The sequence below is a fragment of the Ceratotherium simum genome, chromosome 2 (genome assembly GCF_057802395.1).
Source record: "Ceratotherium simum simum isolate JZ-2026a chromosome 2, ASM5780239v1, whole genome shotgun sequence".
Taxonomy (NCBI): domain Eukaryota; kingdom Metazoa; phylum Chordata; class Mammalia; order Perissodactyla; family Rhinocerotidae; genus Ceratotherium; species Ceratotherium simum.
The window spans coordinates 65,646,947-65,674,142 of NC_141901.1; the positions used below are offsets into that span (position 1 = coordinate 65,646,947).

The following is a 27,196-nucleotide window of genomic DNA, read 5'->3' on the forward strand; positions in this document are numbered from 1 at the left end:
AATCACAGCATGGATTGGAAATAAAAAGTGCCATAAAAGGTAGCAGTTACAAGATATAATTTTTGTAAAATTTCTCTGCAGGATCTGAGGCACAATTTCATTTTTATGATTAGGACTTTTAATTAGATTTTAAATCCTGGTTCTTAATTTTTTAGCTGTATGTCTTGGGGCAAGTTAGCCTTTATAAATGTCTATTTTCTCACCTGTTAAATGTTATCAACTTCATAAGGTGGTTGTGAGAATTCAATGAAATAATATATATGAAGTGCTTAGCACAGTGCCTGGTCTATACCAAATGCTCTATGAAAATTAACCACTAGTATTAGCATTTTAGTCTTGAAGCCGTAAAGAAAACCCATCAATCATTTCCAAATGGGAAGAATCCTAGTTGGGTGGTAATCTCAGTTTACTCAAAGAAAAAGATTCTTTGTAGTAGCATAAAGAAATGAGAGATCTTGGCCAAAAGATAAAAATTCCCAGATAAAGCTCCAGGCGGTGTCCTTCTTTTGATTATTTTTGACTCTTAATGAGGAATAGTATCTAACATTTTTTGAACGCCTACCATGTGTCAGGCACTCTGGAATTTGCTTCACTCACAGTAGACCTTTGAAGTGGCTATAATTGTCCCACTAGTATGGACAGGGAAACTGAGGCCCGAAGAGATGAGAGAGCTTGGTCAGGCTTATGCACTACGGTCAGCAGAACAGGGATTTGAATGCCAAAGGCCATGCTCTTTCAGTTCATCTCACAGGAGATGAAGTAGGAGGAATGAAAACTTCATGAGCAAAGTCTGGCCCTGCTACAGACTCTGAGGTAATAGCAATATTTCTATTTTCATGCTCCTATTAAAATCTTATCCTCTAGCTGAGAGGCCTGGCAGATGGCAAATGTCACCCTCGAGCAGGCACCTAAGTCAAGTGATAAATCACATTGGGGATTTGGGATACTTTCCTTGCTTAGAGAAGAAGGAGGCCTCTGCCTAGTTCAACTTCATCAGTTGGCTCTGGCCATTCAGAGCTAACAGGAAAATGTACTGTGTTTGGTTGGTAAGAAAAGCTTCTTAAGCGCTGTGGGTAGTTGTTTAGGAGAAAGATTGAATTTAAAAACATGCACCTGATTATTTAGCAGCTTTAGAAATATCTGAGAAGAAAATGTTCAGTTATCAGGTAAAGCTGCTTTGGCAACGTGATTTCTATAATGCTGGGCAGTAGCGGAGGCTGCTTAACACAGGCAAGGCACGGATATTTTTTGTCTCCGTATGTTGCTTCAGAACATTCTGTTCCCTGCACATTTATAACGAGATAAGTATGACTTTATGGGTCACAATGATGCAAATTCTTTACTAACTCTTTGCAAATCCATCTTTTTAAGACCATTCTTTAAATAAAGCAATTTGCTATTAGGTGTTAGGTGTTTTACTGCTTCCAGAACATTGACACCTACGGCTCTCTTTTAATTTCACAGCAGGAGAACACTGAATCTGACTTGCTTTGAGGCCCAGGTTTACCCTCTACTGGCTCTGTAACCTTAATTAAGTCTCTAACCCTCTCTGAGCCTATTTTCTCATCCATGAAAAGGAGGTGTCGATGCTTTCTTTCTAGGAGTGCTGTGAGGATTAAATGACTGAATGTAAGTGCAAGTGCTTTGTAAATTGCACAAGGCCATTTAAAAATGAATCATTGCTGTGATTATTATTTATATTTGGGGATTGAAATCATTTGGCGTTATAAAGGAGCACTGATGGGTAAAGACATCCTGAAGATCTAAAGATAGAGTTGTAGCGAGAAGCTAGAAATTGGGTAATGAACAGACATGTAACTGGTAATTCAACAAAGGCATTAGAGGGCCATGGAAGAAGATCCCGGGTTTGGTAGGAGCTGTTTGGTGAAAGAACTGAGGGACAGAACGCGCTTCAAAGACTTCCTATAAAAGATAATACCTCTTCAGTCCAGAGGTTACTGTGTGCCGTGATTTTATAAGCGGCATTAGGTAGTCAAATGAGTTAGTCACTGATCTGCCACTTCCTAACTGTGTGAATTCTTTAATCTCTCTGCAAAAAGTGAAGATATTGACACCTGTCTCACAGGGTTATCAAGATTAAATGAGATGATATATGTAAAGTGCCTGGCACGTAACATGGCTCGGTAAATATGTTTTCTCCTCTTCTTCCTCCTCCTTTTTTTTTTGGTTGGATAGGAACTCTAACTAGGTAAGCCGCTATCAATACTATTAGAAGCTTATGTGCTTCTCAGAGCATTCAGGCAAGGTCCGAAAGCAGTCAGCAGAATCTTAATAAATTCTCTGGGATTACTCAGGATGCTGTCCAACCTTGTTATAGAGTTTGAGTATATGTAGCCACTTCGATTACCATCAGGTGCAGAGAAAGTTGTTGGTGTTCAGTATGTGGGAAGACTCTAAAGAGGGGGCTCTGAGGGGAAGCAAGGAGGTGTCTATGCAGAGCGAAGAGTGTACAGGGGTTAAATTCAGGACCCTTCAGAGATAAGGGTTCTGTGCTGAGGAATGAAGAAAGTAATCATCAGCTAAGCCAGACTTTGGTAAGAAGCTCTTGCTAAGGGATGCCTTATGAAGAATCAAGTTCTCCAAATTGTAGAGTTGACTTATTGAGTTATTCTAAGTATTTGTTATCTACCACTCAGAAGCACTTCATGTCTTTGGACAAACAACTGAGGGGTATATAAATGTAACAATTTCAATTATAAAATACAACTTTTTAAGAATTGTTAGTTCAAAAAACATCTAAATGAGGAGTAGTCAATGATTTTAGCTATTAAATATATAAGTGTACGAAATTAAGCAAGTAAAATGAAAATCAGCTGAAAAAAGGAAGCTTTTTTCCATAGTGTCAACTTTAGGCCTAAAGCAATCTGTTTGTATAGTGTGGTGAATGTGGACAAAATGTGGTCATCCGGATATTTTTATCTTCCAGGTCTTTCCTGTCGTCCTCACTAAAGGGAACAAGTTCACAGTGAGTCAGGTTTTAAAAGTTACCTGTGTTTCAAAGATCTGTAGGCTTTGAATTTCTGTGTTTATTATACCACAAGAAATTCCATCTTTTTTCTGCGTTAGAAAATGATTCTGACATTTCCCATATCTCTTTCTTCCATGAGATCTATATTTTGTGACAATACTAATAATCTCATCTAATATTTGAGCTTTCCAATTTTATATGTCCATCACCTCATTTTAAGCTAAGGCAATTAAAAAACTTGTTATATCAGAAGTTGCTGACTCTGTACTGATCACGTGTGATGGGCAGAGAATGACATCAAGAAGTGAGGTCAACACTTGTGACCAAGTAATCAGGGAAGTAAAAGGGAGAAAATGTTAGTGAAGTATTCCTACAGTGTCTTCTTTTCCAAAACATCATGGTTGTGACTGGGGAGGGCCTGGGAGAGGTGTGATGGAAGGACAGTGCAAACACATGCGTAGAACTGTCCCCTGTCCTAAGGTGAGAGTGAGGGTTAGGGCTGTGAAGAAGGACTGTTCCTTGATCACCTGCCATAGGCCAGGTAGGTGCTAGTAGCTTAGCACATATATTTTTAACTTGCTGAACGTCTGTCAAAGATAGATATTTTTACTACCATTTTTTAGATGAGGAAATAGGCCTAGAGAGCTATGGGTAAGTTATCAATATGTATTTTAAGAATAAATCTTGTGTTTATTTTACATTTAGGTGTAGGTAACATTTACAATATAATTTCATTGTTGCCTTCTGGTGTGTTTCCTTAGTCTTTATTAGAAATCCCAATGGAAGATCTGATTGTTTCCTTAAAAATGAGAATGGCTCTTATACATGCAACATGGGACAAAATCAAAACACAGGTAGCTGTGGAGTCTCTCAGCGAGGGCCGTACCTGAGGATGCTCTGTTCTAGAACCTGGATCTGGTGCTGGTCTTGTTGATTTTGCTTCTTCATCTCTTCCTGTTCTTTTCCGCTGCTGACTCCATCTAGAAGCCATTTCTCCCTCAAGGCCTTTTTCTGATATCAGGAAACACAAAGAGGTTCTTATATCAGTCAACAATTTCCAAAATCTCTGACTGCTTTAAAATCTTACGAATTTCAATAATGGACACATTAAAGAGAAATTATTTTCTCTCACTGCCTTGCCTGAATAAATCTGGTATTTTGCTTCGTTGCATACTTCTCGATCCCTTTCCAAAGCCAGCTTTTATGTATCTGACTCCTACTTATCCTTCAAGGTCTAGTTCAGGTCCCTCCTTCTCTGTGAAGGTCTCTGTGCTCCCCCTGTACCCCCGCCCGCCCGCCCCGTCCTCACCCTCAGAGAACTCTTTCAAAGTCACGCAGCACTGTATGTTTACATACACTGTATGTTTGCCGTATGTTTATAGCAGTCACATAGGGACCTCGTCATGTGATGCTTTACTGTTACTTGTTTGGCTGATGGGTATATATCTTGTGACCTTAACAAAGTAAAAAGCTCCTTGAAGCCATTTTGATATTCATGCCAGTGACAGTATACATTGACTGCTCCAAAAAAATCTTTTGTGGGATTAATTAGAATGGTGAGCAAAACAAGAGACTGCCATCCTATCTTAAACTAATTCAATGTTAGTCTTAGGCTGTGTGGTCGACATTTATTGTTTTGCCTACTCAGTACCCCTTCTTTCTTCTGAGAACTTCCCTGGTTCTAGATATCCTTTAAGTTCAGCTCCGTACTTGTTCCAATAATATGATGCACAAAATTCACTGATCTGTCTAAATATTGGTGGGATGAATTTTTGTAAACTTGAACAAAACAAAGAAGATTTACGTTTCATCATACAGAGAAAACATCCCCTTGAATTTGCATAAAAGAGTTACATTCCTGGATCTGAGCTAAGACAAAGAAAATGAAAGAGACCTGTAAATTTCAGAGGGAATTTTGTTTGCATCCTGTCCATGTCTCAAGTAGAAACTGTTAGATATTATTTTCAAAGAGTTTGAGTTTGTCCTTTTCTTCCTGCAGAAAAGTGTTGTCACTATGTATCTAATCTACCTTTGTGAATTATTTGTTCAATAATTATTCATTGGGGACTGATTGTGTCTAAAAATTCCCGGAGCAGAAGCAGAGCGAATTCATCACCACTAAAACTGCCTTACAAGAAATGCTGAAAGAATTTCTTCAAGCTGAAACAAAAGGATGCTAATTAGTAACATGCAAACGTATGAAGATACAAGATACACTGGTAAAGGTCAACATGTGGTCAGATTCAGATACCCATTAGGGTATCTGTAACATGGTGGTGTGCTAACTACTTAATTCTAGAATAAAGGTTAAAGGACAAAAGAATTAAAAATATCTATAGCTTTAACAATTAGTTGATGGATAAAACGATGAGAGAGAAGAATGGGAACTTTATTTTCTGGGACTTCTTTCTCTTACACTACAATTAAAATGAGAGCAAGTAAGAATTTCTGTCTGTTTTCAAAAGCATGCTCGAGTTAACACCACTAGAATATAAATATCTCTGAATTAAAAAAGTTTTAAATAAGACTGATCGATTTTGCTAGATAATTACCACAGGATGGGTATTTTAACTAGAGTCATGGTTTCCAAACCATTTAAAAAATATATTACACTGATTACAAACAAATATTATATGGAGTTATAATTTGTAGAATAGATAAAACCTGGACTGCTCAAGTTGAAGCAGTGAGAGGGCCTGGAAGCCTATGGATGCACAGAACACAGTTCGAAAAGCGCTAGACTGAATAACAATGTCACCCCAGATCATCATACCTGTGTTGGCTTTTTCAGAGTTTCAAGCAATTGCGTGTGGACAACACACCCCATCAGAGTGGTTTGTATTTTTCCAGTTTGTAGCTAGAGATTCTTTCCCCCAGTGTTATCCTGACCCTTAATTATAGCTGTTTAGCTGTTTGTAAAAATATTTTCCCACAGACACAGTAAATATTATTAATAAAGGTCAAGATTTATCTCCTGAAGTCCAAGATGCCAAGAAAATCTGAGTATATCAGCATTTTAAGAATTCACCTTGATTTTAATTTATTTTTACTTGATGGAATATGACGATAGCTAATGCAGCGTAAAGACAGATGACACCTATCAAAGTAAACTACAGTCCTTACCAACCACCTACAAGGACTGTTTCAGTCATTTACATGCATATCACTGTAAGAAACACTTAGGCGGGCTGGTCTTTTGATCCTGAGTTGTGGAAGGCAGAGAATGATTCTTGTGATGTGATTACGTTAACTTGGGGCTACATTCTTGGTTCTTAGTCTGGTTAGGAATAAGAATACTTTCTTTTGTATTTATTTATTTTCTTTGTGAGGAGGACCAGCCCTGAGCTAACATCCAATGCCAGTGCTCCTTTTTTTCGCCGAGGAAGACTGACCCTGGGCTAACATCTGTGCCCATCTTCCTCTACTTTATATGGGACGCCGCCACAGCATGGCTTAACAAGCGGTGCGTCAGTGCCTGCCAGGGATCCGAACCGGGGATCCCCGGGCTGCCACAGCGGAGCGCGTGCACTTAACTGCTTGCGCCACCAGGCTGGCCCCAGGAATAAGAATACTTTTAATTTTAGCTTTATAAAACTTTGTCCATAATTCACGAATTGTCTTTTACCTCTGGCAGAGAACTCTTCACATCTAAATATGAAATATGTAACTTAGATGTGCAATCAAAATGATATGGTACAATAATTGAATCAGTTATTTTGCTTTTATGTCACAATTTAGACTTGTGCTTTAGTTTATGATGCTAATGAATATAATAAAATCTATTTCACAACAATGACATTCAGAATCAAAGCCATATTAACGACATGAAAATATAAATGACATGCAGGTAATAGATCTTTTGGCAGTTTTTCAGGGAAAGGTTTTCCTGAAGCACTTCTACATTCTACATGGCAGTTACAGTAGATGTTAGGAATAAATTAGTTTTTCATACCATGAATTAGATGGACTTCCAGGAAAGAAAATTTTTCTTGGTTAAGTGTATTTTGTGTTTCTTGGTGGCATGAGATTGTGATCATGATACTAGAAGAGAAGATCCATAGTGCACACACCTCAGAAATATTTGAATGTTAGAAAGCTAGTAATGTCCCTGGAAAGCCCTCTTTCCAGCATTTTGTCAGTTTGATTGTCAGTTTCTGGAGCTAAAGCATGTCAGAGTGAGTTACTATAACTATTTTGAAATATGTGCTACCGATACAGAAGAGGCACTTTGTAAATGTTTACATTTGTGTTGTTTAAAGTGGGTGGTTGAAGTGTAATGAAATAGTTTCAATCTGAAAAGTGGTGAGGATAGTCACTGGAATGGAGACAAATGGATGAAGAAGAAAATAAAAGAAAGACTGGTGACTAGAGGCCAATGGAGCTTTCTTGACTTGGTGAACATATTTTGAATTGATTTTTAAAATACTCCTACACATTTTTGAACCCTGTTTTGGAATTATGCCTAGTCGCTGTTGGGTGTAGCCAACCATTTTCTGCAAGGCTTAGAAGAATGTACTTTGTTGAAGCAGCCACTCTTTCTTCTGTTCCTGTTGCCATTTAAGCCTCGCATATAGTGTTCACCACAGTATAAATGTCTTAAGTTTATGTGTCAGTTACCATTTTAAGAACACAGATCAAACTTTATGTTATATTGTTAGTATACAACTTAGTACCTTGCACACAATAGGTGCTTAATGTATGTTTATTGAGTGAAAGGCCTTGTGTATACCTATATAAATTCTACTTATCAGTTAAGACTTGGTTTAAATTCCACACCTTTAATAGAACCTTTTTTGACCATCCCAGATTAAAGAATTACTGCTTACACTTGTATTTAAATATTCAAAAAATTATCTTTTAACTGGCAATTACTTATTTAATCTTGAATTTCCCACTGGGTTGCAGGCAAAAGTGCTACAGCCCTCCAGGACTACTGCTAGCCTCCATGACATTAATATGCAAATTAGGAGAAAGTGCTGTTCCCTACTCTCACCCCTTTGGGTCAGTGCACAGCTTGAGAAGGTGGACAGCACCTTTGTGAGGAGAAAAAGAAACTTCATCCTCCAGGCAGAAGCAGCCCTGTGCCAGAGTGCACAGTTCCAAGTGAGTATGGGCAGATTTCAGCACCCCTCTCTCAGGTATCTTTGTGCAGTGCACAATCTGCACAACTGTGTACAGCAGTCCAAAGCATAATAAATGTTTTGATTGGATTAGATTAGAAGAGGTCTCTTGGGTTGCAGAAAGCAAACCTGTGGGGAAGATCATGTACTATTACTTTTTGGGCTGTTTTTGGCAAGTACTAAAATGTGGTAACACCTCAGAAATGGACGTTTCAGTGCCTCAGAGTTTTCCTATGTGAAACTTCTTAGAATGAACCGAGGGGATATTTAAACCTTTTATCCTACTGTGAGCTCTACTGTTGTTTGGCTACCCATTCTGCAAGGATAGCAATTGCTCAATGCTAGAGAGCTATCAGTTTACTCAGAAGCAATAATGAGTTCACTGTGAGACTCAAACTGTGTGTAAATTGTGTGTGTGTGTGTGTGTGAGAGAGAGAGAGCACGCGCACACAAGCACTGATTTTGGAGTTAGAAATGGCCTATTCAAAAATTGTTCTAGATGTGAATTTTGACTTCATTTGAGTTGCACTGAAATAACTTGGTAAAACTTGTTTTTATTTCGTTGGTTTTCTGGGAGTACACACTGCATCTCTTGGCTATGTCTACTACTTGCGTAAATTCAATGTGACATACTGTAGGGATAGCAGTCTGGCTATGCTTTGAAATGATCCATCAAACATTGGAAATGTCAATTTGTATAGGAGCAAAGAAGCAAACAGAATCCAGAGAACTGAGGCTAATTGGAATCTTAAATTATGTTTCTTTTCAGAGGTGGATACTCGGTTCATTAGAAAGATGGATTTAGCTGAATTCAGCAAGTTGAACTAAAGTTTGTAGACCCCACGAGCGTGTGGCGTTGTTTTATTGAGGGATTCATTACATCTATCGGTAGCAGCCCTGTCAGATAAGTAGTTTCCTGCTTGGACCTGTTCACAAGGAGCTCCTGTTTGTCATTTGGTTGCATCCTGTGACTAAGCTACGTAATAAAATTTTGAAACTCGATGTGCTTAAATTACAAAATGACCGCGCCCATGAAAGATGTAAAGTCTGATTTTGAAAATGGAGGATTATTTTTGGTTATGATCTCATGTTCTGTCAAAACAAAATAAAACAAAAACCCGAACCATACCCAAACAACACTGGATTCATTGCACTGAGCTTTTAGATACCAGCATCCTTGACCAGGCCAGCAGTGTCTGTTATGCACCCCCTGGGAAAGGCTGGCCTTTCACAGATTTAAAAAGGGACTTCCTAGCTGGATCCGCTCCCTAGGGATGTTAAGCAATACTGTATTCAGGGCCAAATTATCAAGGCTGAATTCTCAAGGTTACCCAAGAAAATGAGGAAATACAGTAATAAAGGGTAAAAGCAATAAAACCATGTTTTCAACTTTCCATACGTTTCCCAGCAGGTATTAATCTCATATGCATCTATTACTAGCTTGTTGGCCTCCTCTATGGTTATTAGGGTGTTAGTAGCCCTATGTTGGAATTTTTTTCCTTCCTAAAGCATCTTTACTATTGAATTTGAGTGCCATTAGAATATCTGAATACAAAATCATTGAAATGCAATTGGAGTCATACGTTACCTTCAAATGCTGGTGTTTTAGTTTTTCTTCCTCTATTTTCAAACGCTTCTGTGAGATTTCTTCCTGTATTTTTCTTTTATCCTGAAATAAAAAAGTTCCAGCATAATCTATTTTTTCCTTTTGCTTACGTATGTTTCCTTGGGGTTGTTGTCATTATCGAACGGCTGGCCACCAGCGTGCCCCTGGCATGGGTATGAAGCTGCTTTGGAAACTAATATTTCAAAGCGAAGGAGAGCAAAGGGAGACATTCAAAGCATTTTGCTGATGGAAAATGAGATAAGGTCCTTTTTCAAAGAGAACTTAAAAATATTGTAAAGTCTTTCCTTCCGCTCTCCCCTTTCCTCTCTTCCCCATTAGTCTAGGGAGATTGAGCTACTGAATGATGCAATGGAAAAAGTGAATTTTAAGGAGGGAGTTTTGAAATAGGCATGAGGAAACCTTGTGAGGAGAGAGGCCATTCCCGGCACAGGGCTGAAGAAACTGCTGGATAAAAGGTCTGCTTATGTGGGAAAACAGGATAGCCTATGGCGCATTGGAAAACTAGGAAGCCAGAAAGTGAGACTGTTTCCTCCCGTAAGCCTTGTTATGGGAAGACAGAAAAGAGGGATTAGATAATGCATGTTAACAGTAAGAGGGCTTTTAGCTGAGGTTAAAAAAAATTCATGGAGTGATAATAGTATCTTTCACCAAGTTTAAATTGCATTACCTTAAAAAACCCAGATAGCACAACTAGTAACACACAGAGGTTGTACTTTTTAGAAAATATAGCGTATATGTTAAATAGACAGCCTGAGTTTGATTTCCGGTTCTGCCTTTTACTAGCTCTGTGTCCTTGGACAAAATCCTTAACTTCTTTGTGTCTGTAAAATGAGGATAAGAGTAACTACCTCATAAGATATGAGTATTAAATGAGCTAATATATATAAAAGTTCCTAGAATAGTGCTTGCACATAGTGCTCTATAAGTAGTTGTTAAATAAAATTAAGTAAATAAACACATAACTTGTTAATCTCATAGACAGAAACATATTAATTTTCATAATGCTTCGTTGGTCTGAAATGTTTTCAAGATTCCGTCTCGGGAATTGTTTGAGACATTTTACAAGCAATGCAAGAATATCCTTGTTTCCTTATTTTGACTGGAGGTGACATTATTTTCCATCTTATTTACAAGAATTAGTTTTAAATCTGCTTTCAAAATTGAAATCTCCCAAAGGATAAAAGTTTGTTGCCAATGAAGATATCTAAAAGAATTTGAAGCAGGCTCAGAAGGTAATTTAGAAGGAAGAGTGCCAAAAATACTTGGCAGCATTATTGAAGTAAGTGCATGGCTTCCTGATGTGACTCCTTTGAAGACAAAAACTCTTTTTTGATGTATAAGTTCAGGTACATTTGTTGAAGAAAAACAACACGTTGCTCTCCAACTTTATGTCATGTTTCTCTTTGTGTATAAGAAGAATATATGACTTCATCGGTATTACTTTTTAAATTTCATAAGCAGCTCTTTTGAAAAAAAATAGCTAGGCAAAAGCATGGATCTTCAGAATAATTTCTTTGGATGAAATCTGGTCATTAGGAACAAAAACTCTGAAAACCTGTGAGTCAATTCTCCACTATATCTAGAAGCTGTTATTGAGCAAATATTAGTAATATTTTAAATGTATCGTGCCCAACATTTTGATAAGCATTTTACAGGCACTATTTCACTTAATGGTCATAATAACAAAGAGATATTGTAATAACTTTTTTATTTTACAGAAAAGGAAATGCAAATTTACGGAGATTAACTAATCCAAGCTCCTACAACTAATAAGTGGCCGAACCAGTGTTTGAACCCAGGCCATTTGAGTTCAGCCTCCACACTCTTAGCCAATTCATTACACCACTTCCCTGAGTGGGAAATTAGTCGAGCTTCTCACAACTTCTCTTATTGTTCTCTCCATTATGAAGCACTGTGGCCTGGAGGCAGTGCCAGCACAGCCAGCAACAGGAGTGGGGCCTCTCATGGGAGGGGGGCACATTTTTAGTTCCCTGCATGTTGTGTGTAACCATCCACCTTTCTCTATGGATAGCCCAGAGAGAAGAGCACGTTATGTATGTGTGATGGTGACTGCTGAAACCAGCAATGCTTCCCCACCCCTGCCGATAGCCAGTTTGGGCTGGTTTCGTCTTAGTGTTAGTAATAAGCCAATGAAAGCTGTGGGTAGAGGCAGGGCGTCTGAAGGGTTTTGGCAACATGGGTTATAGAAGCGTTGCTAAGGAATACCGTACCAATGTTTTGTCTCTCAGAGGTAATGTGATTCCTCTCTCATATTAGTCTAGGTAGTTAAGAAGGTAATTTTGTAACATTATAAGCATGATCCTATTTTAAGATAGGAGCACATTTTCCTCACAAGATATTCATCAACAGCAAGTTATTATCCTTTTGCCAAATTTCATAAGGATCTATAAGCATTACTGAAAAATAATATGGCAATAATTTAGTTTTATTATGGCAGAATAAACTACAAGTCAACTTTAAGTTGTATATCTAGCTCTATTGCTATTGTACCAAAAGTTATCATAGCCAGATAATTCCTTCCCAAATTACCACGGAACAAATAGATGTGAAAGCCATCTGCTTCCCAAAATTTCCCCAGAAGCTTGAGCATCTCTATAGATACCTGTTGCAACTTGGCACATCAGATATTTATTACTGTTAACCATTATGAATAACTTAAATTGCTGCTTACTTCTTCAGTGTTCAACTAAGGCAGACTTTTTGTTCAATGAACAATTGCCTAGATTTTCAGCTGTCTGACTTAGAATATTTTAGCAGTTGACACCCACAAATTCCAATTCTGTAAAAGGCTACCTCATAATTATTTTGAAAATTAATTTACTTACTTTTTGTGCAATGATAAAGCTATTGTAACCACCCATGATTCAACGATATTACCGCAATTACATACATAATAAAATAAGCACAATACTTAGGAGTGTAAGTATTTTAGAGATACGATTGATTAACAATTAGCTAGTATTCTAAAATGCCTGAATCTGTGAAGAAGGCAAGATTGATCCTGAGTTATTTAATGATGAATTTATCCAATACTTAGGTACTTATGTACAAATACTACGTTCAAGGTGACATTAGGAGTTGTACGATGTTTAAAAATTATTTCTAAGTTGCCTGACAATATTCCTAGGCTGAGTAGTGATTACAGATGTGTTCGCCTTATAATATTTCACTAAGCTGTTCATTTTAATGTAGTTTTCTGTACCTTTATTATTTTGTAATAAAAAGTCAAAAGAAAAAAAATTATTCAAAAGTAGATACTTTTGCCAAGGAACTTATATTCTCATAAAGCAAGAGAATCATTTGTACAAGTAACTATAGTCCAAGAAGTAAAGTGATAAATGTCATTACTAAGGTATAAGTGAGGTACAATGAGAGTTGAGGGGAGATAGGAAATGGCTGCTTCTGGCATATAGTTAGGAGAGGCTTTGAAGTAGCATCCCGGTAGGGTATGTTGGGTATCTGCTGGGGGGCTGGGGTGTGGGGAGAAAGGGCAGTCAAGTCAAGCGCTCAATGTGAGCAAAGACCTGGAAGTAGAAAGTTGGGACATTATTTGGAACAGCAAGTCTGGGATCTAAGTTGCCATACAGGGAATAGCGGGAAATAAAATAAGAATAATAGGATGAGGATAGATCCTCACTGGGGAATATTGAATGGCAGGACAAGAGGTTTGGAATTTATTTAGGTATTGAAATAGGGAGCAATGAAAGGTCTTCAGAGGGATAGGAATGATAGAGTTAACACCATCTTTTTAGAAGTTTAATCTAACTTCATTCTGCAGTGGATATTGAAGGAGAAGAACTTGAAGGGGAAAGTCAGTTAGGCTACAGCTCATACATAAGACCATGAGAGCTAGAACAAGAGGTGGTAGAGGGTGTGGATGTCAGAGATATCAAGGAGTTAAAATTGGCATGACTTGGCACCTGATGACATTTGGATGCAAGAGAGGAAGAAGTTAAATGGGAGTACAAGGGTTTTATGCCTAGCAAACTGAGAGGAGAGCAGAATCATTCATAGAAATAGGAAATACAGAAGGAAGAAAGAGTTTGGGAGGGAAGATGGTGGATTCACACCAGGTTTGAGGTGTCTTTGGGACCACCAGGTGGAGTTATCCGGTAGGCAGTTGAAATGTTGGATGGAGAGAGATCAGAAGAAGAGTCGGAGCTAGAGACAAAGATGCGAGAGTTTTGGGAGGGACAGCCGAGGCCATGAGACTATGTCAGAGCATGACAGAAATTGTTTCGAAAAGACAAGGAGAGCTAAGGACAAACCCTTCATGGAGCACCCACATTTAAGGAGTATAGGAGGAAGAGAATTTATATGGAAGTTTATTTTGGGGTCGATCAGATATTATTTGTAATAGAACTTGGAGAATTGGGCCCATTCAATTAGTCAAATAGTTTCAGATTCATTCTGCTAGAAGTGTAGTATCTTATAACTTCATGACTAGCTTTGCTGACATTTTCATTGCCTAAGGTCTCAAAAGAACAATAATAGAAGATGTTTTTTTGAATTTAAGTGCTACCAACAATGCAGAACTTCCTGGTGATGTGCAAATAATGGTAACCTTGAAAGAAAGGGATGTGCTAACACGATATTCCTAGAATAGAATCCTGAGCATAGTTAGAAGTTTACCAGATTTTGATGAAAGTAGATTTTAAAAGTTCTTGAAAAAAATTTTTGAAAAATTCTTAAAAAAAAATCGAAAAAGGGGCAAACTTTTCAAGAGGGAAGATAGATCATGAAGAATGAGCAATTTACGAATGGAAATATGGCTACCCAATTACAAATGACCGCAGGTGAGAAGGAAAGAGCTACTATAAACCAAACCAAACCAAATAGTTTAATATCACTGGGATCTTCCCAATGAGCTCATGAAACCAAGACTGAGGATAAGCAGGTGGTACCTATTTGTAATAGTGTAAATAAGGTAAAAATTCAGGATGATGTAAAGATGTGAAAAACATTGAGGGCGCAAAAAGCGTATGTGTATAAATAAATACATATAATTAAGTGATGTTGACCTCAAAAAGATAAAGGTGATAATGAGATGCTGAGATGCGTAGTGTAATAATAACATGACAGAGATACACTAGAACTATGACACTCCTATTTTGCTTTCATATTTTTGATTAAGGAGAATAATCTTGATTCTGGAAAGGGTAGAACAAATATGCTTAAAGGGGAATTGAAGTCCAAGAGGAAACAGCACTGAAGACAGAGCTCCTCGGACTCTGATGGTCTCATTTCAGGGAGCAGAAAAATTTCTAGACATAACAGAAAAACATTGTCAAGTAATCTTGGAATCTTGGGTGAGTGAAGAGGTATCAGAAGACTGAAGGTGGCAAATGCCCCAATTCTTTGAAGATGGAAAAAAGTGAATTGTGAATATTTAAAGACTGGTGAACTTATTGGTTAATCCCCAGCAAAGTTGTAGAATGAATTATTCAACGATGTTGTATTTAGACAAAGAATGTCTGAGAGAGAGCATTTGATTATTAACAACAAAGCATTTAAAACTGACTTTATTTCTTTTGCTTAATTTTTCAAGATCTGCAGATGATGAAGATTATGAGGGTCATAACAATAGCTAACATTTATTGAAAACCTTTTATGCGTCAGGAACTACGTAAAGAACTTAAAGCTATCAATTTATTTAATCTTCCCCAAATTTCTATGAAGTGGGGACTACTTTAATCCCCATTACGTAGGTGAAGAAACTGAGGAACGGTGATATCTAGATCATGGGAATTCCATATTTCTTAGTTTTAGCATGACTTGACAAAGTTTCTTATTTTATTCTTTTGGTAATTTGTGTAAATGTGAATAGAAAGGAATATTTATTTGAAAGTGATTGATTTAACATTTTTTTAACCCAATGCCCTGTAAGAAGATATAAAAAACTAGAACTAAACCCAATAAACAGATAAACATAAATGTATTTAGATAACTTTCTGAATCAGAATTTCAAGGGTTAAGTGGGGCTGGGCTGGAAGATTTATTGTTAAAAACTGCTCCAGGTAATGTTAATGATTAGCCAGGTTTGGGAACCAATGAAATAATAAATGACCAAATCAAAATTTCAGAACATTTTGTCTGTTAGGAATGATGGACCCAAATTAATGAATAACTTCATTATTAACAAATGTAAACTATGAAACGATAATATGTTAATTGTAGAACATTTGAAAAATCCAGACAACTTTAAAGAAAAATATAAAAATCCCCCATACTCCCACTACTTTAGAAATAACTATTGTCTACATTTTGGTACATTTTTTTCCAATCTTTTTTTAATATACCCAAGCCACAGATACGCACGCCTGCACACACACACGGACAAACCACACAAGGAGGCCCATACACAGAGTTTTGTGTTCCACATTTTGCACTTAATATTGTGTCATGAACATTTCTCATGTAATTAAATGTTATTAGTAAAAATACTAAATTTTATTTAGAATGTTGTAATTTGCTTAATTGGTCTCCCCTTTTCTGCCTTTTAGGTTGTTTTACATCTTTTGCTATTATAAGTAGTTGTGTGATGAAGTTCCTCGTACATAAATTTTTGACCACTTTTTTCTGATTATTTCCTCAGGATAGGTCTGTAAAAGTTAGTTACCTAGTCAAGGGGTAGGGATGTTTTGAAAATTCTTGATACAGATCACTAAAAAGACTTCAGTGAAAAGTTGTTGTAACTTATATAACCACAAAACAGCGTCCATTACCTCACGTTTACTACTTATGAATATTACAAATAAAAGATCCTTTAGCAGCTTGAATAGGGCAAAATGATGAATAGGGCATCATTTTGATGTCTTAATGAGATTTCTGAGATTAGTGTGGTCAAATATTAGTCATAATTTTCTTGGTTATTTGTTTTAATTATTTTTTATATCACCTATTGGTGATGTCTACCGTTTTTTCTGTAAAGCCTATTAATTATTTACCTATTGATTTATAAGAGCTCTTTGAATTAGAGATAGTAACCTTCTGTTTGCCATGTTAGTTGTAAATAATTTTTCTCATTTGCCTTTTAATTTTTTTTTTTTTTTTTGGTGAGGAAGATTCACTCTGAGCTAACACCCGTTGCCAATTTTCCTCTTTTTTTTTTTTTTTTTTGCTTGAGGAAGATTAGCCCTGAGCTAACATCTGTGCCAATCTTCCTCTATTTTGTATGTGGGATGCCTCTACAGCATGGCTGATGAGTGGTGTAGGTCTGTGCCCGGGATCCAAACCCACAAACCTGGGCTGCCAAAGCGAAGCATGTGGAACCTTAACAACTCAGCTGTGGGGCCGGCCCCTCCCTTTAAATTTTATTTATGGTGTTTTTAGAAGCACTGAAAGTTTTTTTTTCTTATTTCTTTGATGTATTAAAAACATACATCATCATCTGAGATACAGTAACTATTCATCCATACAGTATTTTCTTCTAGTTTTCTAAAGATTTTTTAAAAACTCTTTAATCCAGCTAAATTTATTTTGATTTATGGTAAATGCTGAGGATCTAATGTTTTTTTCCAAATTTTTAACTAATCTGGTTTTATTGAAGAATTCTTTCCTATTCATTTACTTTTATTTTTCATTTACTAATTTTATCATTTAATAACTTTTATCATTTGTTAATTTTTTTTTTTTTTTTTGGCAGGGAAAGAGTCACCCTGAGCTAACATCTGTTGCCAACCTTCCTCCTTTTTTTTTTCCCTCCCCAAAGCCCCAGTGCATGGTTGTATATCCTAGTTGTAAGTCCTTCTAGTTCTTCTATGTGAGCCGCTGCCACAGCATGGCAACTGACAGACGAGTGGTGTGGTTCCATGACCAGGAAAGGAACCCGGGCCACTGAAGCAGGGAGAGCACAGAACTTTAACCACTAGGCTGTCAGGGCTGGCTCTGCTAATTTTTTATGTAAATTAGGGTCTGGTTCCAGGTAATTTGTATAGTTTCTTTAATTATTGATTTTGGTACTAATACTACATAGTTTAGATTATATGCCAATGAGGTAAATTAACGTTTTATTGGGCAAGTTTTCCTTTATTGCTCTTATCTAAAATGTCTTGATTAGTAGCAGTATTTTATTTTTCCAGTCAGACTTTGGACCATTTTGTTAAATTCTGATAGAAACAAATTGAAAACCCAACTAAATCTTTACCCCTCCTCACGCCCCACTAATTCCGGAAAACCAACCAACCAACCAACCAAACAAACAAACAAAAACAAAAAACCACACGCCCTGATGGAATTTTAATAGTGACTCCTAATAGTGATTATCATTATCCAGAGATAATCAGAGATCAATATTGTTACATATGATTTATATCTGCATGATATATTATAGTTCATATAAAATTGGAATTGCTTTTTACATTTTTAGTAGTGTGACAGTTCTTTTAACATATCATGAACACGATGATATACCATGTCATTAAATAGTCTTCTAAATTATTTTTAATGGCTGTATATTATTCCATATTATATATATATACACATATATATGTATACACATATATATGCACTATATCTATTCAGCTCATCTCTATTTTTGGACATTGGATTTGCTTCCACTTTTGTACTATAGGAAATGACTTTGTTATGTTATGAACATCTTAGGAATCCATCTTTTCACTTTTTATTTTTCTTTAGTACAACTTCCTTGTTAATGAAATTCTAGGTCAAAGGATGAAAGTTTTTGAGTTTTCTTTTACCAGTTGCCAAATTGTCGTGTTTTAGCAATTTCATGCTGCCACCAAGAGTGAATAAAATGCCTCCTTAGAGATTTTGATTGGAATTGCCTTAAACTTATAAATTTGGAAATACCTGACAGCTTTTTCGTATTCAAACTTCTTGTTAAGGAATGGTGTGCTTTTCCAGAGACATATATTACATTGCTTAGTCAAGTTTCATTATATAAACCCTGTAAACTTCCTTAGTAGGTATAAAAGTATAAAAGTTTCTTCATGTACATTTTGCACATTTTCTAAGTAGGATTATTTTTAGATTTTAACAGTATTTTTAAATTTTGTAGTTATTAGGAATGGGATATTTTCACATTACATTATCTGACTAACTATTGTTTTTCAGAAAGCTATTGATTTTTGTATATTCATTGTGCATCTGACTACTTAACTTTCAAGTTAACTATTATTCTTAATTTTAGAGACACTGAAGCTGAAGACTAGAGAGTTTATTAACTTTCCCGAGTCATATGGTTGGTCCAGTGTTGGAATTGATGTTGAAACTAATTTTCTATAACTCCAAAGGTGATGCTTTTAATACCACAGCTTATCACTTTCCAAATATGTCAGTAGGAATACAATTCCCCAAACATGGGATGTTATAGGACTAAGGGGCTCTGTACTGGACAGAGACTTCTGTTCAACTCTTAGCATTGAATTTTAAGAGTAACAACTGACATTTTGAAGAGTGTCTAGAATGAGCCTGTGGTATGAGGAATGATCAAAATTAAGAAAATGAAGCTGTATAGCTTCAGTGGCTAGAGTCATGATAATTGGTGGAAGTTGAAGGAAACCAGATTCTGGTGCATTTTGTCAAAACTCTTAGTACAGAGAGCTCTTCTCAAACGGAATGGAGTGTTGTGGGAGCATTTGATCCACCTGATGCTGGAAGTGTTCAGGGAGTAGCTGGGTGAGCGTATGGTATAAAGAGGATGAAAATGGGGACAAAGAGGTCTCTAACTTTCTCCTGGTCTTATGATTATTTCTGTGTGTAGCTTTGAAATAACTTAATTCTTAAGTTAGCTGCGGGAATTGTAATTGTGGTTAACACTAACACTTATGGGGTGAATTAAAAAGCACAGATTTTCTAAACCGCATTTTATCCAGTAACTTTAGTCTTCTCTCCTAGTATTGCAACAAATTCTAACAGATCTCTAAATAGATTCCAGTTTGTGTTCTACTCTTGAATTCCTTTGTCTATCCTTTCTTGCTTATTCTAATGAATAGTGACAAAAAAAAAAAAAAGATAACAAACATAAAACTAGCCCTTGAATAATCAAGGGTGATCGTAAACTTGTCTGTGTCAGTGAAAAAAAAAAATCTGTTAGCAGGCCAGACAGTCATTAGCTTTCTCGCCCTTTTCAGCTTGATGGTAGTCATTCATTCATTCATTCATTCACTCATTGACGATGTTTTTGTTTTTGTGCTCCAGCTAGCATTGAGCTCAGTGTTGGGAGCTGTGAGAGATGCAACAATGTCTTTGCCTTAAGAAATCCTGGCTGGAGGGAAGAGACTGTGTAATGAAAGTGAGATGGGGAGAAAGTAAAAAGGCTTAGAATATGGGATGCTCTGAAAGATGATTCTGTCCCAACCCTGTTAAAGCAATAACAAATGCTTCTGAAATGGCATCGCATTCTTTCCTTTCCCACTTTTACTCCCAGCAGACTGGGGAAGGGGGCAGGGTGGGGGCACTGCAGGGGGAGAAGGACTGGTTTAGGTTAGAAAATGTGGTTAAATGAAGCAGAACTTCCAAGGGTTCTGCTCCGCTTCAAACTCTATTCATAAGAATGAGTAACAGAGGAAGTTCTGATCAGGGGTTGAGGTTTGTGGTTTTGATGTTTATTAGAATATATTGTGATGTTGTGGTCAGAGAATCTGACAAGCAGAAGAATGGATTCAATTTCTACTGTTTAACTAATCCCTTAACTTTTTTGGTCTTAGGTTTTCCACCTAAAAATGGGCATGGTAACATCTGCTTTTGAAAATACTCGTAGGACTGTTTGGAAAATGAGATATAGATGTGAAAGTTTTATTTTTATTTTTTTAAATCCTAAATGTTATGAAAGAATAGGTGCTATTATTATTGTTATTAATCTCAGAACTCCTTTGCTTAAGAGGCGTCCTTTATGTTCTAGATTTGTTAACATAGATTGATTTTGAATAGCTGTTGTAGCTCATTTTAATATGTTGCATCATCCTGTGTCAATCACAGATGCAGTTACACCTTGGGAACTTGGTACTTAGGACGGGAACCAGTTTCGATTTCCATTCAGAGCTTCAGAGAATAACCTGGTTTTATGTCTTAAATGGCTTGACAGAATCCACTCAGTCACTGGGATTTTATGTAAAAACCGTTAAGTACAGATCTCATTCAAACTGCTCTTATGGTGTCTTAGGAAAGTAGACATCCCCCCACAGGATTCCGGGTGAGGAAGCTTCCTGAGGCAGTAAATTTTTATGGAGTCTCTTTCCTACATGATACCACTGCCATTTAAATAAATTAAAATGCTCTTATTTTATTTTAAGAGAAGCTAGGTAGTTTGAGACTGAAGATTAGGACATGAAAGTCCTGTTTCAATTTTAGCTCACTGAACTATACTGCACTCGCTTGGACTCTAGACAGACTAGGTGCTTAGACTCTGATTTATTTCAATCAGTTTTCTAAAGAAGCAGTTTTTCCTTTTGACCATCCAGCAATGTCCAGAAAGTTCATGGGGATCCTTGTCAGCAGAGGGCTTTGCAAAGTAGCATTATCATTCTGTAGCACACTGGAAAAACTTTCCCCTATTATCAAAAAGCAGTTTCCTTAATAAGCTATCAAAATTATTATACCTCATCTTTGTGGGTCTGCTTTGTGGGTGGGCTATTATGTTTGGCAAAGAAATGTGGCATAGTACATTTGTTTGAAGAAACCTTTCCTTTTCTGGAAGAAACATGTAATCTCAGTACAGCCCTGTGGAAAATTGTGTGGAGGCTTTATTGTTTGAATGTTCTGGCACAGGACTTTATTTAGGAGATTCCTACCTCTCCATGTACCATCGTGATGTGAATGTCTTTGGATGCTCACGACCAGTTGGGAGTTCTTCCTGTAACTTTGTCTTAACCGTGAGGTATACGGGAACAATGGTGCATTATGCATTCTTTTAGCCGTTATTATTTTAAGAAGTCCTTAGAACTGTAAATAATACAACGATCCAAACACACATTAAGGTATACCTTTAGTCAAGATCCAGGCTGGCTTGCTCTTGTTTTCACTCTTGCATTTGTACAGGCAGAGTGAATAGGGACAAAATGTATATGGCCAGCCTGGGAAATAGAAGTAGGGCCGGCTTCTTGGGCAGGTGACCTGTGAAGTCACACAGGGCACCACACCCAGAAGGGCCTACTGCTTAGTTGTTTGGGTTTCTTTTTGTTTTTTTTTTTGGTGAGAAAGATGGTCCTCGAACTAACATCTGTTGCCAATCTTCCTCTTTTTGCTTGAGGAAGATTGTCCCTGAGCTAACATCTGTGCCAATCTTTCTCTATTTTGTACATGGGATGCTGCCACAGCATGGCTTGATGAGCGGTGTGTAGGTCTGCGCCCGGGATCCGAACCTATGAACCCCGGGCTGCCAAAGCGAAGGGTGCGAACTTAACCACTACACCACCAGGCTGGCTTGCCAGCATTTAGTTTTAATGCTGTTAAACTTCTGCTGTTACTATCTTGAAATTCTGAATATTTTTGAGCAAGGGTCCCCACATTTTCATTGTCTACTGGGCCCCACAAATCATGTAGCAGGTCCTACTTTGAAGTCGTTAATTGTCTTATTAATTGTTTGACGATCCCAGATATTGACAAAAAGAGAATGAGCTGAGGTGGAGTGTCCAGTGACAGGCAACACGTGCCAAAGAAATAACCAGAACTTTGTGTGTTTATGTTATTGTTTTAATGTTGGTCTTTGCATTGGGTAGATTTCTGTTGTATGTAAAAAACTTTTTGCCTCCTAAATTCCTATGTTTACAAGTTTGGAAAAAAATTCCTTGGGAGTGGAAAGAAACAGGGAGTGGATCCGGGGAAATGTGAGAGCTCCTTATTATTTTGGGTCATGAGCAGCTTTGGCCGGCAAATCTGGCTCTGTTGCTCAAATTCCAGCATCAGGACTTTATATGGCTCCTTTCCAAATGGAGTTGGTCCTAGGCAGGTGCTTGTTCTTGTGATTCTTGCTATCGTCTAACTTCTGACAGAGCTCACCTCCTTCACATCTGTGCTCAAATGTCACCCTTGGTATGAGGTCCATCCTGACCATTCTACTGCAAATTGCAACCCACTCCCACCGCGCTCCTGACACTCTGGATTCCCCTTATTTCGCTTCTTTTCTTGTAAATCCGTAAGACTTGGGACGTAGTAGTGTTATGGTGCTCAATAACCATTAACTGAATAAAGGAATGAGAGAATGAGTTGATAACACACATTCCTAACAGTGAAAGGTAAACCTTGATGAGACTAAAAATGGCAGCTTTATTCTTAACCCCCTTTTTCCCCTACTGGGTTTGTTCTGTGATTGATTCTAGTTCTCAGAATTCTTCTGAGCTCATCCCCCAAACAGTACTCTTTTTGCAAGTCTATGATCTCTAGCCAGTTTAAGATCCAGGATTTTTCCAGTCAAAGTATCCCCATATTATTTAGTAACGGTATTTTCTAACGTCACCCTTGGAATGGAGATAAGACAATACGTTCCTTGAGGAGGATGTCAACAGTGTATGAGATGTTACTGATCCTAAGGAGATCTTTCTATTTCTGAGGGGAATTCATGTGGGTCTTTTCACTGTTCTTCAGTGCAGGCCATGTTTACTTCCAGAGAGGAACTCCCTAGGGATAACTCTACACTCCTTTATCTCCCTCTTTCCAAGAATGCTGGAGATATTGGTATCATCACTTCCAGTAATATCAAAAGTGAACTTCAAATTACTAATCTACTTCAATAGTTCTTCTGTTGCATAAAAATCAGCTATTTGTTCAAACATGTACTAACTTGAAAAAAAGCCTCAAAAAACTTTTTAATCTAGGTAATATTTAATCAGTTTGAAGCAGCCCTGTATTTGAGTGATAGTTGAAAACTGAACTCTTTGGCTAAGAGATACTTTGACTATTAATTTAGTAAGGGAAGAGTTGGTACATGGATAAAGCAATGAAGGAGGAACATGAGAGTAAGTATGCACCATAGAATCCATATTTGATACCCCTGAACTGAAATACCTTCTTTCAAACAATTGTTTCTGTGTACTTTCATAATTTTATTTTTATTCTCTTTAAGTCTTTGAGAAGACTTCTGACTAATATAAAATTCAATTTACTGATAAGAGAAATGAATGGCACCATCACAGTTATTTAGTTTTCAGTTTGAGAGCCTAAGTGCCACATTCCATCTACATACTGTGTTTAATCTTTTTTTTTTTTTTTTTGGAGGAACAAGAAGCCTGGCACTTGGTTTTGTCAAACTTTAGGCGTATACATTTGTTTTTTTCAACTCCTTGTAATGGAAACAAAGACTTTTTGGACGCTCGAAATCAGGTGGAATAAATACAACAGTGAAGATTATTTCATTTCACAGCCAGGAACTGGAAGAAGAAATTTTAATATAAAAATCAAAAAGATCTTAGAGTGTAAAAAATTTTCTTTCCTAACAAAATGAAGTCTGTGAGTTGCTGTGTTTGGGTACATTGGGCAATTGTCTTATGGTTTTGTTCTTGAAGTATACAAAAACAGTTTCTGTGTAGGGAAATAGGAGGGAAACAGTTAAAATGAGAAGATTGTCTCTGAGTTTTAGTCTACGTCAGAGATTTTGAATATTTTAAGTACTTCCAAAAGTGAATAATCCCTGCAAACTCTCTGGATACCGGGTGTTTTCATTTTCCCAGGGGGAAGGGGCATAGCTGAGGTGGCTTCCTGGGTAAGGCAAGGGTGGAGGCAGTGGCATTTCCCAGGGCATCCAGGAGGGAGAGGAGTGGATGTGTTGTTTCCATGGACACCCCACTGCTCCATTTTCCCTCGAGGTGGTGACAAATGTGACTGGACTTAGCCTGGTGACTGGACTTAGCTAGTGGAAATTTTGTTGCCATAAACTTTTCCCAATTTTTTCCTTACAACCTTTATACAAATATATTACTTCCAAGATACAATTACTTCGTGATCTTACTTTGGAGACTTGCTTAATTTTTTCTAGTGGGACGTATTTAGGCTAATGAAATCATCCAGAAGGAGTATTTTTCTAATCACCAAAAAAAGAGCACACCAGTATATTCAGGAACCTACTTACTTTCTTGTCTGCTTGTAAAGCATTCTGACTCTTGTTCAATGTCTACTCGCATTTGGAGCCCTCAGTAAAAATTCCTAGTCTTCCTGAATAACAGTATGCAGTCACACCTTTAGAACATATGCTGCTCTGGTACGACATGTTATAAGGTGCTCTAGAAGCAAAAAGGGCTTAAGCAAGGAGTGCTCCAATTCAAAAAGGAAAATGCGGAACAAGGCGCTATGTGTGTATTTCGTTGGATACATGATTTCATTGAGTTAATTAGGAGATAGACGCATCAGGAAAAGCGGAGCTTGTGCCCACACAGCTCACACAGTCTAATAAAGTAACCTTTACACAACAGCTGTGATGCAAAAGGCCCACGCCAAAAACAACAGAGCAGGGTCAGTTCCTGTCCCTTAGAGCAGGGCAGCTGAAATGGTGGCCGAGTTTAACAACAAAAGAGAACAAAGCAAAACAAACAACAATTCAAATCCAAGTTTTCTGAAGAAAGGAAAGTGGACTAATTGGAAGTTAGACATGTCAAAAGCATTGTCTTACGGAAAAGTGCCAACCTTATCCATGAACTTCTGGCTCCTTCCTTACCATTGGCTGAGAAAATATTTCAACTTATTGAATCCTTTCTGGGTGGAACTGAGACACTGTCTCTATTTAATAAAAATCCTAAATTGGGATTAGCATTGTTACTTATGGTATGGTAATTTGAAGAGCAAAGAAAAATATCCTCCTACTCACCTTGATTTAGCGTTAGTTTTTAAAAAGTACTCATTTCTTCCTGACAGCTAATGTCAGTGGCAGAAAATGCTGAGAAATTGGGATGATGATTTCCAAAGTTTCTTTTCTTAAAAAAAATTATATCAGAAGTTGTAGCTAATGATAAATGATTGTACCACAGACTTCCAAGTTACTGCCAAATAGAGGATTTTATAAAATTAAAAAAAAAAAAAAGCTGGATCATTTAAGGAAAGTAATTCATTTCTTGCTTTGACTCTTTCCCAGAACAAACACAAAAAATGCACTATTTTTCTTCCCGGTATTAACAAAATATTTTCCAAATCCATTGCGCTGCGTGCATTGAATTCCTTTATCAGGATCTAATTCAGTTTGTGACTCTGCTGGAAAGTGATATCTTAGAATTAACCTGATGCGTGCTTTTCCCTACTTTTCTCATGTTTAACGCTTAGTTTAAGTACAACAACATTCATTTTAATTCTGTTAGGCTTTCTGGAATATACTACCACGCTCCAAATGAAAAGTTTCAAGTCATTTGTTTTATTTCTTTTTCCTTCCCCCTTTGAAAAGAGTTTAACTTTTTGGTGTATTAATTGTTTAAAAAAGTTTCCAAGTTGGGGATCTGTTTTTTGATCTCATGTCAAATATAAATTTAAGGAAAAACTGCATTTTTAAGGTACACAGAAGGTGAATGACAGTTAAGCAAGCTGCCTTAAAAGCTTCTGATCGCTCTTTAAAATGTAGGCACAGTTTTTACAAAAATCAAGAACGTGTGCCCTGCACTCAGTTTCCGGAGCCCAAGAGTTACAGAGGGTCACAAGGGTTAAGAGAGCGGCAGAGACTCGTCCATGAAAGGTGACAGTTGTGTTTTTCCACTTACGGGGGCTCCACAGCAGGGGCAGCTAGCAACGTGTCTGCCTGCCCGTTCCCCTAAGCAACCACCTCCACGAGTTATAACTGTATGCAGACTTACTGTGATGGCCTGGAGTCTTCCCTTCACCAGCTCGGCTTCTTCCATTCTAGAGGTCAAGGACAGGCAGATGAGGAAGAAAATCCAAAGCTACCATAAAGCGGGATCCTCCGTGGGCAGAGGAGCAGGGGTGAGAGTCCTGGAGAAGCAGGGAGAAATCTGCTCTTTGCACCAGTGGAGAAAAGCAGAAATCCCCGGCTCGGCAGGAGCGTCTCTGAGCAGATGTACAGATCAGGCCAGACAGAGACATGTAATGAGGGTGTGCTGGGGAGGCAGACGCTGAGGCTGCTGGCACGAGTTGACTGACAAGTTTGAACGGCAGCGGCACAAGCCCTTTTCCTTCAGGAGCTGCCAGCTCTTTGTTGTAATGTGCACAGTTAGCAATGCACATTTTCTCATTAACTGTTCCTTACCCACTTCATTGTTTTCTAGGAGTGGCACAGGGAACTCACATGCTGAGTGTTTAATTATCCTCTGCTCTGGCGACACATGACCATCTCTGCGTGTGTGGGTCTGTGTGTGTTTGTACAAAGTTAGTTCACCTACACTCTCGTTCAGAGTTTACTAGGACAGAGCTTCACCTTGACCCGGCCAAATCACTTGCTTGCCTTCCTTCCTCAGATGGGCTTTAGATAATAATAAGAAATGCTGTAGTTACTTTAGAACTAGACATAGTGGTAAATTTATATCAGGCTGTCCTTCTCTCTTCCTCCCC

At 37.5% G+C, this 27,196-nt stretch overlaps 1 protein-coding gene across 1 annotated transcript in view; it reads right to left on the reverse strand.

Annotated features, from left to right (window-relative positions):
* PALMD (palmdelphin) overlaps window positions 1–26,776 on the reverse strand; it is a 49,572-nt gene extending 22,796 nt beyond the window's left edge. Inside the window, exons 1-3 of the mRNA XM_004420791.3 lie at window positions 26,485–26,776; window positions 9,698–9,778; window positions 3,876–4,000 (exon numbers count right to left, since the gene is read on the reverse strand). Coding sequence (XP_004420848.1) covers window positions 3,876–4,000; window positions 9,698–9,778; window positions 26,485–26,529 — 251 coding nt within the window. The 5' untranslated portion in view covers window positions 26,530–26,776. The remainder of the gene's footprint in view (window positions 1–3,875; window positions 4,001–9,697; window positions 9,779–26,484) is intronic.
* Window positions 26,777–27,196: the final 420 nt, after the last annotated feature.